At 34.1% G+C, this 12,273-nt stretch overlaps 1 protein-coding gene across 8 annotated transcripts in view; it reads left to right on the forward strand.

Annotated features, from left to right (window-relative positions):
• The window catches only part of CEP170 (centrosomal protein 170kDa), a 77,858-nt gene that overhangs the window by 21,522 nt on the left and 44,063 nt on the right, over nt 1–12,273 (forward strand). For all 8 annotated transcript variants that reach the window (XM_014950803.1, XM_014950806.1, XM_014950798.1 and 5 more), the window contains 2 exons: nt 1,004–1,477; nt 3,990–4,636. In XM_014950803.1, coding sequence (XP_014806289.1) covers nt 1,004–1,477; nt 3,990–4,636 — 1,121 coding nt within the window. The remainder of the gene's footprint in view (nt 1–1,003; nt 1,478–3,989; nt 4,637–12,273) is intronic.

Genomic DNA, 12,273 nt, shown 5'->3' on the forward strand with positions numbered 1-12,273 from the left:
CTTAATGTGGTTCATGATAAATCATGTAGGAATTATTCAGAATTCTTTTGCTGGTATGTAACTTGCCATTGCTACTAACATCTCAAGCATCTGTTGCTTATAGCACATCTCTGCACCAGATACTTTGGTTCACTTACTAGTTCATGAAATGCAACCAGAAGGTTTGTTTTCTTAGAGGCACATTGGTAGCTTTGTTAGCAACCACAAGAAGCTTTGGCCTTTGTTCAGGCTTATGCAGTGGGACTTTCAGTTACTACCCCGTGCTTTTTCCACATTCTGCTTTCTTTACCCAGTTAAAGCATGGTTTGGTAACATTCTGCATGCATCCAGCTATTGCTGCTTTTTCTGTTCATCTGCAAATTATGGAAACAAGTAGGTGACAGTAGGATTTAGCTTGATTCTTTGATTTTATCTTGTGTAGAAACATAAAGTGTTTGAAATCCATAACACTTTCCAATGCTTATCACTGTTAGACTTTTCAAGCCAGAATTAATGTTTATCTTGCAATAATGTGAAAATTGCTTTTCCTAAGAATATTACCAAACAAAATTATACTAGCTATCCACTGCAGGAGTTAGAAAGCCAGAGCACTAGCACTTGTTTTGGGAGCACCTTGATTTTATGTTTTTCCAATAGGTTGGAATTGCAATAATGATCATCTTAACTATTTCTCTAATGTGATTTCCCTGTTTTCCATGTGCTAATACTCATCTGACCTTTACATCATCTAAAAATTTTTGGAATGCAAGTTTCCTTTGACAAATTCTGAGTGAGATTTTTGCCACTTTACAATCCATACGGTCAAAACTTGTGCTGTCTTTTTAGCAATACTTCTTATATGTAATTCTGGAAGTATTTTTCCAGAACTACGTTTCTCAGTCTTGTCCACAATCTTACTGTTTGTTCCAGAAATTACTCAAGTGGCCTTTACAGTTCAGAAACTTCTTGAAGAACCTGAAGTTCCCAAGTATTGTGAAATCTATTTTTTTATTTTTCTTAATAGGATGCAGCACAGATGCCAAGCAAGCTGAGGAGCAATCTGCAGCTGCAAGTGAAGAACTTTATCCTTTCTGTAGGGAACCAAGTTATTTTGAAATCCCTACAAAAGAATTCCAGCAAGCTTCGCAGGTAGCAGAGAGCACTATTCATGAAATTCCAACAAAAGACACCCAAAGCTCCCATGCAGCAGGCGCAGGGCATGCTTCCTTTACCATTGAATTTGATGACAACACTCCAGGAAAAGTAACGATCAAAGATCACGTGACAAAATTCACATCGGAACAGCGTCACAAGTCAAAAAAGTCTTCCTCCAGTGGTCAGGACCTGCCTGGGCTTCAAACGGTGATGATGGCCGCAGAGAGCAAAGTAGCAGATTGGCTAGCACAGAACAATCCTCCTAGAATGATATGGGAACCAACAGAGGAGGATTCCAAAAGTATTAAGAGTGATGTTCCAGTGTACTTGAAGAGACTGAAAGGTAAAGTGAATAATTCCAGCTGTGCTTATTTTTGAAAGCATTCCTCACCAGCATCCAGTGAGCTGGATCCCTGAGCCCTTGCGGAGTTCAGTTGAAGTCACAGATACTCCACATGTGCACAAGGATCTATGCTGGGAAATTTTATTGCAGTATTAAGTCTTAAAAAGAGGATAGAAAGCCAAATCCTAAATCATCTTACAATAAGTGTACTAATTGTGGATATTCTAGTACAGCTGAAAACATCAAGTATTTAAAACATTGATCTTGAAAGGGAAAAGGAATAAACCCAAACCTTAGGTAAACTTCATGTATTTCACTTTTTCCCATGCATTACTTTAAAAAGCTGAATTGCTTTTTAGAATCAAAGCTCTGAAGTTCAAATTATGCTTTTAGCAACTCTTCCAATAGCATATGTTCTGTGAATATTCATGTGCTCTAAGAAAATAATTTACAGCAAAGAATACATCATATATTTATTCTGCTTAAATCGATCATGTATGATGGAGTCAAGTTTGAGTCAGGAATCTAAAATAGACCAAGAGCTTCAATTTTTATACTAAGCTTGCAGAATGTTATATTTATAAGAATGCTGCTGTTGAATGGCATTCCAGGTGATTATACGTGTTCATTTACTGCAGACAGTAACATTTCAAATAAAATTAAATCAAATGAGAAGTGTGAAAAGTATATTCTCTTTTGGATGCTTTTGGAATAGAGAGGAAAGTAGTTCAGATGAAGATTCTGGTGTCATTCAAACTTTCAAAATGAAAACTGAAGAACTTTTTCAAGTCTCTCCTATTTTCTGTTCGTAACTTCGGCAGGTTAACCCTGCAATTCCGATTTTTCTTGATTCTGCAACATTATCATGTCTAGCTCTTAAGCTAACTGGGATGGGTACAACATACTTTGTCTTATTGATCAAAAGTCTGCTTTTTAATGCCAACTTTTCCAAATTAAACTAAAAAATAAAATTTTGAAAACAGAATTATATCAGTGTGCTAGCATTAAGATAATAACAATGTTTCTTCTAGAATATATCACAGGGCATTCTTTGGTCTTCATGATACTGTATTATATTCATGAAATATTTGCCATGTCACTTTCATAAATAGGAAGGGCTTTGTTTACAAGGCCTTATCATTTTCCTGGCAGAAACTGCTCCAAGTTTGATAAATTTTCATCTGAGAGAGGTGGAAATTATGCAAATTATGGGGTGCATGTGGCTATAATAAATATCTGAATTTTGTAAGCTTCTGTGATCTGTTTGTATTCTCACTCATTATTTGTACTTTTTAAAATCGTAAAGGTAGAGAATATACCTAGCCACTTTGAAAGTTCGATTTTTAAAAAAAATCTTCAGCTTTTTCTCAAAATATCCTGTACTGAAGACACACTGCTAAAATTATGTTATATGACTGTCACTGTAGTGTTGATACTTATTATTTGGAAGTATATGAATCATCACCTTGTTTTCTTAGGCACTGTATAAATAAGTAGCAAACAGGAATGTAAGTTAGGATTTCAGCTGCGCATTCAGTGCTATTATCTGATAAGTAATGTTTCCCAATATGTGATTACTGTTTAATTGAATAGGAGCTGCATATCCTAACTATGCAAGTGAGAGAACCTTAAAAAAATAATTATACTTTGTATGTACACACAAGTAAGACTTGATCCAAAAGGGTTCAAAGAAGGTGAAACTGTTCCTTCTGACAAACTGAGCTAATACTCAAAAGTGTAGACACTTTCATAGTACGTGAAGTTGCCCTGTGTTAAATATGACTTAATGTATGTAGGTATCCAGTCTTCCATGCATATTGAGGTATCATTACAAAGTATATTTATATGCTTATATGTGATTTATTAAATACTTAAACCTTATTCATAGATCTCAAAGTAGTTTGTGGAATTAGTAAGTAATAATCATTTTACATGCATATATCAGATGCTGAGTGGAGTGAATGATGGAAAACCTCATTGTATTTCTTGGAAAGAGTAATAAAGAATTCATTCCAATTTTCAGTAGACATTTCTCATGATGAACTGTTGTAAATGTGTGAGGAATCCAACAATATGAACTGTGGCTGTCAAATGGGTATTTTCAGCTACCAGAAGGACTCTTTTAGGGTTTTCTTTTTCCTCTTAATCTTGCCTAGAATGTTTCAGTATTCATTAGTAATCAACTGGCTGTGTAACAAAATCAATATAATTCGGAATCATACTATAGTACAGCTGGTAAAATACTGGGTTTTATAAGTCACTGATAAGTATTTACAGATGAGAATATTGGTGACAAGAGTAGTTCATTGTTTGACTCATAGCAAGCTGAATGCATTCTCAGGAGCTGTAAAATATTTGCAGAGCCTTGTACTGAAAGCTGTTGGAGGCTAAACAGAAAACCAATTTGAAATTCTTTCTTAATTTGCTGGTTTCTTTAGTGTGTGCTGGGTTGGGGTTTGGGCTTTTTTTTGTTTGTTTCATTGTGCTATGTATTCTTTTGCTTTGCTTGTAGGGAATAAGCATGATGATGGCACACAAAGTGATTCAGAAAATGCTGGTGCACACCGGCATTACAGTAAGCGGGCAGCACTTGAAGAACATTTCAGGCATCATCATACGGAGCTGAAAAAGTCACACCAGAAAGTCCATTCCACAGAAAAGCAGCAAGAGCAAACCGGTTTGAGTCAGACTGCCTTTATGATCGAGTTTTTTGATGAAGACCATCCTCGAAAGAGACGTTCTTACTCTTTTTCTCAGAATGTAGGAGCTCTGTGCTCAGAATCTCCATCTCCAACACCTCACACGCGAGCTGAAAGAGTGAAACCTACATCAGGAGAGAAAGCAGTCCCATCATCTGTGCAAGCCAGCTCATCACATCACAAAGCTGTGCACGGTGTTCATGCAAAACTTCTAAAACAAAAATCAGAAGAACCCTCTGCTGCATTACCTGTCTTACAAGCTGCATTGTTAAGGAGTTCGGGAAGCCTTGGCCATAGGCCTGGTCAGAACCAGGAGATGGACAAAAAGTTGAAAAGCCAACATATTTCCGCTGCTACTGAAAAGGACAATGAGGATGACCAGAGTGACAAAGGTACTTACACTATTGAGTTGGAAAATCCTAATTCTGAAGAAATGGAAGCACGTAAAATGATTGACAAGGTGAGAAATCTAAAATGTATTCTGATGTCAAAGTGGTATGTGATGTATGGGCAACAGTCTACCACTTTGGTTCCACTTATTAAAGCTAATGCAATAATACAAGTTTTTAAGCCAACCTATAATGATGAAAGGTGGAATGTCATAAAAGCAGCAGCAGGCATTTGGTTAAAAATTATTCCTTTTTGATACTGCTGTTCTTTTAGTTTGGTAGTTTTAATGCATTTTCAAAATATTTAAGTACTGTAAGAATACTAGGGTGCAAAATTCAATTAACTGGTATTTTTTATGATAGCTGTTAGATTTGAATTTATTATGTCCCTGTGGAAATACCTTTTCTTAAAATCCTGTGGTCTCTGTAATTTTCAGTATATAAATTGGTTCCATCCTAATTATCATATAGAAATAGAATGTAAATGTTTTCTTTACTTAGAAAAAAAGTATACTCAATAACAATAACTTAAATTTCAGCATCCATTATAAAGACTAAGTATAAGGATGCTTTCATTTTCCAAAAATGTTTACATGATAGCAGTGTCATTTTCCTGTTTAAATGTAGGTATATGCTTCATTAGGCATAGGAATCTAATGATGACCAAGTAACTTTTGCTTCTTTGTAACAGTATAAATAACAATACAAATCATAACTACAGTTTAATAACTGGAAATAACTCTTTCATTGGATTCAATAGGAAGATATGGGTTGGTGGAGCTATGTTTAATCATTTGGCTTAACTGACTCTTGAAGAGGATTTTGTTTCAGTTACTGTTGTTTTCTTAAACAATCCATTGTGGTAGAATGCTGGTATCCAAATCTAGGCAACTTTTTGGCCAATTTAACAGGAAATTAATTGCTTACTTGTTACAGAATTATCTAAGGATTGATTCTGTGTGTCTAAAACTTTTTCAGAGCTGAACAAATATATTAATACATTTAGAATGAATTTTGGCTAAACGTTGAAAAATATTTTTTGAAAGACAAGCTAGCTTCACTATTTTGATTTTGTAGAAAAAAGCTGACATAGTGGGGAAATGGGAAATTTTATTACAGATGGCTTATGTTATAAAAGATGTTTAGGGAGCATTTTGGAGAGGGAAATTAAAATAAAGAGGATCACCTTCAATAAAATCATAAAGATAACAATTGTGCCTCTTATGGATTCTGAAAAGGAGACACTTGACTTCTTTGAGTCAGTATTCAAAGAACTTCTGAGAACTAAAACCATTCCAAATGAAGGAAGGGAATATTAAAGAATGTAATTGCTTTGACTTCGTGACTACGAATGTCTACATTTAATTCTTAAATTACAAATCTTCAATTAAATTGCACCAGCAAATGTGTAAGTCCTGTTTTTGCTAAGTATAGTTGTGCAATATGATTTATTTAGAAACTAGAAAAAGTAACATTTGGAAATGCACAATATATGTACTTTATAAGAATGTTAATACTGTCTAATGTTTAATAAGATTTCAAATTATTTGTGGTCTTTAATATCTGTTCAGGATATCCACAGTCAGTTTTTTGTTTGAAAAAATTATCTCCTGTTACAGGAGGTATTCAGGAACATTAATGAATGTAAGCATTAGGAATGGCAGTAAAGTAATGGTTGGTATTCTTAGGATTTTATAAAAAGCTTTTGGATACCATAAATACCCCTTACTGCTAACCTAAAAAGTGTCACCACTAGAAATTAAAGATTAGCTAGGAAGTAAAGCAGATAAGTTTTTTCTTTGAGGTCTTCTGTGTTGAAGCGTTATGAACAGTATATTTTCCACCCAGTTCAAAGTGTCCTGCTGCACAATTCTTATTAGATTTGGTAACATGAAATAAGTATCATATTATATTTATGAAGCGCAGAAAAAAAACCAGTGAAGAAAATCAAAACCAAATGGAAGCCAAAATTTATTCTACCAGCTGAGCTCAGCTTTGCTTCCCTCCTATTATAAATTGCTAATGCTGTGGAGTCTGTTACTTTGCTGGAGGTGAATAAGTAAAGAGTAAGACAAAGACTTTTGTTGGCCTGTGTACTGCTGTGCTGCTTTATTGAGGAATTAAGAGAATTATTGGTATACCTTTTATCAATAATTCCAGTATAACCTCTCTTTCTTTGTTGTCAGGTCAGTCCTTTTTCTCAGCAGTTACAATGCCTACTCAAATTGAGTGTCATTTAAGAGTGTCTGTTGGGTCAAAAAATTAACTGAAATTCAAGAGTTGCATTTGCTAGGATTGGGGTGAAAACTCACTGCAGACAGCAAGGGTAACTTTCTAAAACATTTGCACAAATAACAATTTATGTTAGAATGGTGCTGAGATTCGTGTCTGGTTTACCTGAAGAATTTCCTATGGAATAAAATACTACTGGGTTTGGGTATTTTTTCTCTTTTACTGGAAGAAAGAGTGAGAGTGACCGCAATATCCGAAGATTACTTTCAGTGTGACTCATTCACTTGGGAAACCTTAGCCTTGGCCTTACTCCCATAGGCAGTCTACTCTTTTCTCTGGAGAGAAACGTAAGAGCAAACCACAAATGGAAGACTGGCATTAACTTGTCAAAATCAAGGCATGATTAATAATGCTTCTCTGATTTAGGAATCCAAGAGAGGTATGCAGAAAATTGAAGTTAAAATTTTCAGGAAAAAAATGGAAAAAATATTTATTGATATAATTTTAAAAAGGGGCAGGAGGGGGAAAGACGTTAATATTGAGCTATATTATTTCCTTCAAAAGTACCATTTTTTCTTAATATAGCCTTTTACTAAAGTTTCTAGGAAATAGATTCAAGGAAAACATGTTTATGTGTAATTATTTTAAAAATCTGAAAAGAATGCTTTTCTGCTTATTCAGTATCTTGATTTGATTTAATTTACAGGGTTCCATTTATTCCTCTACTACTCTTTCAGTCTCTACGAAAAAAGTTTTGTCTCTACAACAGTGAAAGGAGTAGAATAGCAAACAACTTTTTTTTTTTCTTTTAATGTTTTAAAGCCTGGCTTTTGAAAAGGGAATGTGAGAGAGAATATTCCTTCTGATTATTTTTATCTAGGTATCAGAGAAAAGCTTTTTAGTGTGAGATATTTTTCCCTGAGAAAGAGGTGTAATCATTTATCTGCAGTGATGACTGTCTTGGAGTGACTGTCACTTACCTAAAATGAAAGATTCCAAAAACATTGAGGCTTGTGTCTTATATAACTTTCAACATGTAGATAATTTGCTGAAATTAAAATCAGACAAGATATCAAGGTCTGGAATAAGATCAGTTTATATAAATGCCCACAGAGAGTGAACTGAGTGGGAAAAGAGAAATTTGTTAAATTGTTTGCAAATTTGCAAGGTTTAAAAAGATTTTATTTTAGGGTGAAAAAAAGTATTTCAGAAATACTAGTAATTACTTCTTCTGTGCTGTTGTTTGAATTTTATTCATAAATCATAAAGATATTGTCAGAGCAATTTAATTTAATGGTATTTCTGAATGGAAAGATCTGCCGTTGTTGAGATAGTGGTTATAATCTGCGAACAGTTGCAGTCTTCAGCTGTTACCCTCTGTAACTGCCTTTTCTCATTCGTCAATCAGCTGGTGAGAATGCTATCACTTCTGTGCTTCTGATCCAGCTACTCTTTTCGCAAGTAACACAAACCCATGAGCACAAACTCCATCTTGTATTACTGAAATTTTCTCCAAAACATGTGTTCTAGGACTTCTGGTGGTGATTTGATGGTTGGTTTTTGTTTTTTGTTTTTTGTTTTTTTTTTAGTAACTTGACGTTGTTACTATTTCTTTCAAATCCTGTTGGTTTTTTGATGATATATAGAGGTGGAGCGAATACTGCCAGTATTACTGGTATGGAAATCTGTTGTATTTCTTTCAAATCCTGTTGGTTTTTTGATGATATATAGAGGTGGAGCGAATACTGCCAGTATTACTGGTATGGAAATCTGTTGTGTGTTTCCCTCATCTCTCACTAAGTTTCCTTGCATTTTTATTCTATCATGGCTTTCCATATGGTCCTCTGTTACCTTTATTTTACAAAATACAAAGCAAGAGTGGCGCTATTTCTCTCAAACGTGTGTGATCTTTTTACTTCTCTACAGTATAAGTGTATGGTTGTGTGTTAATGTTCTTTATAAATAGAGAACACTTGAAAAATAGCAATAAACCTTGCTTCCTAGAAGTCCTTTCATTAGCCAATGATACTTCTACATCCAGGTACTTGAATGCCACTTAAATTGGTTAGTAGGGAAACAACAGGTTTAGAAAATAAATACATTAACAAGGTGAAAGAAAGCTATGATTGAATAATAGATGCTGGCTCACTGTTTATACTTGTAGAACTCTCTTTAAAATTGCCATTGAGAGCAATTTCATCAATGTGTAAAGAAGAAAAGCTGCTCTTACATACTCTAAAGGCTACCTTGAACATGCCAGCCATATAATATTCTCTACTCAAATAGCTTCAGAAAGGCACAATTCTTTCTAGCAGAATAATATTCTTACTGCTGCAGCTGACAGATAAATAAAAAATAAAGCAAATTCAGGATTTTGGTTTCATTTAGAACATATTTTCAGTGTTAATTTTAACACATAAAATATACAAGTAAATGGGGCAGCGTTGTAGGATTTGTTTTGTCTTTAAGCAGGTTCAGCGCTTTAGCAATTCGTCTCTATTTTGCACTGAGTTATAAATTTTCTGGGTTACATTTTATAAATAACCAAATTTGTTCTGTTAGAAGGAAGTTGTTCTCTACCATCATCATATCAGATTAAAAACTCTTCCTAGGCCATGGGAAAGGTAAGTCCGTCAACAGATGAAAGAATTCAAAATGATGTTTCTGCAGTTCATCTTCCTTTTTGTTGGTATAAATAGACTGCAAATTATCAGGCTAATGGCTTTCCCTTTTTTCAATAAAGCATACTACTACGAGTAATAAATTTTAATAAATTAATGTGTAATTAATTCTGGATGTGTTTGGAATATTAAATAATTTGAGGCTACTGCAATAAAAAAAAGCAACTCAATGTGTTTTTTGCAAGCTCTACAGAGGTTTTCTTGAGGGGTGTCCTTTTTTGTTAGTTTTGTATAAGACATTTTGTTGCTTTTCTTCTTCAGCCACTTTCATTTCAGGGTACTTCTTAATGGAAAAACTTTGTAGAACTTACTATAGCAGAGTTAAACTCTTCTATGCACGTATGGAGAGGGAAAGAACAGAATAGAGGCTATCTTTCAATTCTCATCATGCTAGCTAACCAAGGAATCTAGAATGCTATTCCAGCTCATAGGTATGGAAACATTGAGCTTAGATAAAGTTTTCTTTAGTCCCAAAATGGTTTTCTTCAATTATATTATATTAATTTAGATTTCCTGATAAATAATTGACTTTTTTTCATCAGCAAAGTAATTTTAAATCTCAAATTCAACATTCTGATTCCAAAACAGAAGTAAAACTTGAAAAAAGTTATAACAAAAACCAAACCTCGTTCCATCCTTCTGCCATCTTCCAAAAGAATTATTGTAACAATTTAATGATTCTGTTTTCAGTGCAAAGTTCATATTTTAGACTATGTTCCAATTTATTTTAAATTGGAAAACAGTGCTGTTTTAAAGTCTTTGTTTACATAGCTAGTCAGGCCATAATAGTAATGACCTTGTTTTTAATGTACATGCTATAATCTTTAATTTTACTTGATTATATACTATGCAAAGACTATACCTAAAATATTACTCTATTGACACAATCTTGGGAGAGATTCTTTTTTCCCATTAAAAATTTGGAATAAATAATAATTTTTGGGGAAAGCTGTGTTAGTGTTCATATAGACACCAGGTTTTTCTGGTTTGATATTTTACATCTTATTGCTTGTGATGATACTTATATTTCAGTTTGGCTTGACTGTATGAATGAGAATCTATTCTGAAAGATGATTATAATAAAATGGAATGCCCTTACTCTCTTTGCTCCCAGGTTATGTCTGTTTGTACCATATTATGTTACTGGCTAATGTGTTCCTCAAGGACTGTGTACTTTTACTTTTGAATGATCTGTTGTTATTGCTTTAAGTGTTCATAAAACTTGTTTACCAGATCTTGTATTCTCTGTTGCAAACCTTGAAGTTTTATCAGTAGTCTTGCAGATAGCATGAAACATTGTATTAAGCATAAAATAACTGCTAAATGAAGAATTGTGGACTGACAAGTTTAATGTTATTCTAAATATTTTGAAAGGCAGAGTGACAAAATCATAAGTAGGTATTTTATGACGTTGTTATCTTTTTATATATCAGTCTAGTTCTCTGAGAGGTATAGGCTAAAATCAGATGTTTTCTATCATTTTTAAATATTGTGCAATGCACAGCAGGGATTGATTTTAAAACATGGAGCCATATACCAAATCAAAACGTTTTTTTAAGATCTGCAAGGTTTTTTTTAGAAAATGTATATTCTGATCTCTTCTACTAAAATTCTGTTCACCCAAAAACTTATAAATGTAAGTGCAAGTGGAGCAAGGAGGGGGAAATGTTTCCATTGTAATACTTAACACGCATGTTATTATAACTCCTCTTGTGATGGAGTTAACATACATCTTATGGAATTCCTCTTGGTAAATTTTTACAGTATTATGAATTACCAACCACCTGAAAAGTGTCAATGGCCAGGGAGTAAGTTAGGAGGAAAAAAATATCTCAGCATGTTTCAATGAATGTTTGAGGAACCAAGACAGATCTATTTTCAGAAAATTACTTTCATATCATCTATCTTTACATACCCTCTGGGCTTAATTTCTTTTAGCATTGCTTCAGCAATTTCTTCTATAAAGAATGCCTTTTAGCCCCACAGAGAGTCTTGGTTGCAGAATGACCGTATTTTATGAATACGGTGCTGAAAAAGCAGCAGAACAGTTGAAGCCTATCAAATAATCTGAGCATTTTGTCAAGAGTTCAGAGGATGTTTGTAATCTTTTTTTCTCCTCAGGGGAGGGGAGTTTTACAGTCCCTAAACTTACTGTTTCCTTTTGAATTTGCAATTCTAAAGAAAATGAATTCACTATAGCAAATAGGTACAAAATATGTATCTATGTAAATATGTAACTGGCATCTGGTAACAGGAAGTTATTAGACTTGGCACATTCATCCTTTTCATTTGCTTACATAGCTTTTTTTATACCAAACTGTCTTGCATCTGATTCTATATCTTCATTATGTAGTTAAAATGACATAAACAGCTTCTGTGAAAAACCATGGCTATTCATGAGATATGCCCTGCACAGAACACAGCCTGTTTGCCTGGGGTGGCTAGGATAACTGCCAAGAAGAAGCAAACACTAGTAAAATCAGACTTCTCAGAAGCAACTTGGTTAAACACAGTTCATGCAGTGGCTAAACACAAAGTGAGCTTAGGCATTGTACTCTGGCTCTTCACACTTCCTCAAAGGTGGGAAGAAAATGTTGCCTTTTGTCTTTTCTATCTGATCAGTAACTTTGACTATTAACAACCAATTCACTGTATATTATGAATGTCTGGACTATCTTCTTTGGAAGAGTCATGAGGAACTCAGTCTGAGCGCTACATGGAACATTGCCAAGATGTTCTGCAATAATGATCGGAAGCCTCTTCCATTTCCCTGCTGTCTGGAATCCTTTCTTCCC

This window comes from Calidris pugnax, unplaced genomic scaffold (genome assembly GCF_001431845.1).
Source record: "Calidris pugnax isolate Ruff unplaced genomic scaffold, ASM143184v1 scaffold24, whole genome shotgun sequence".
Taxonomy (NCBI): Eukaryota; Metazoa; Chordata; class Aves; order Charadriiformes; family Scolopacidae; genus Calidris; species Calidris pugnax.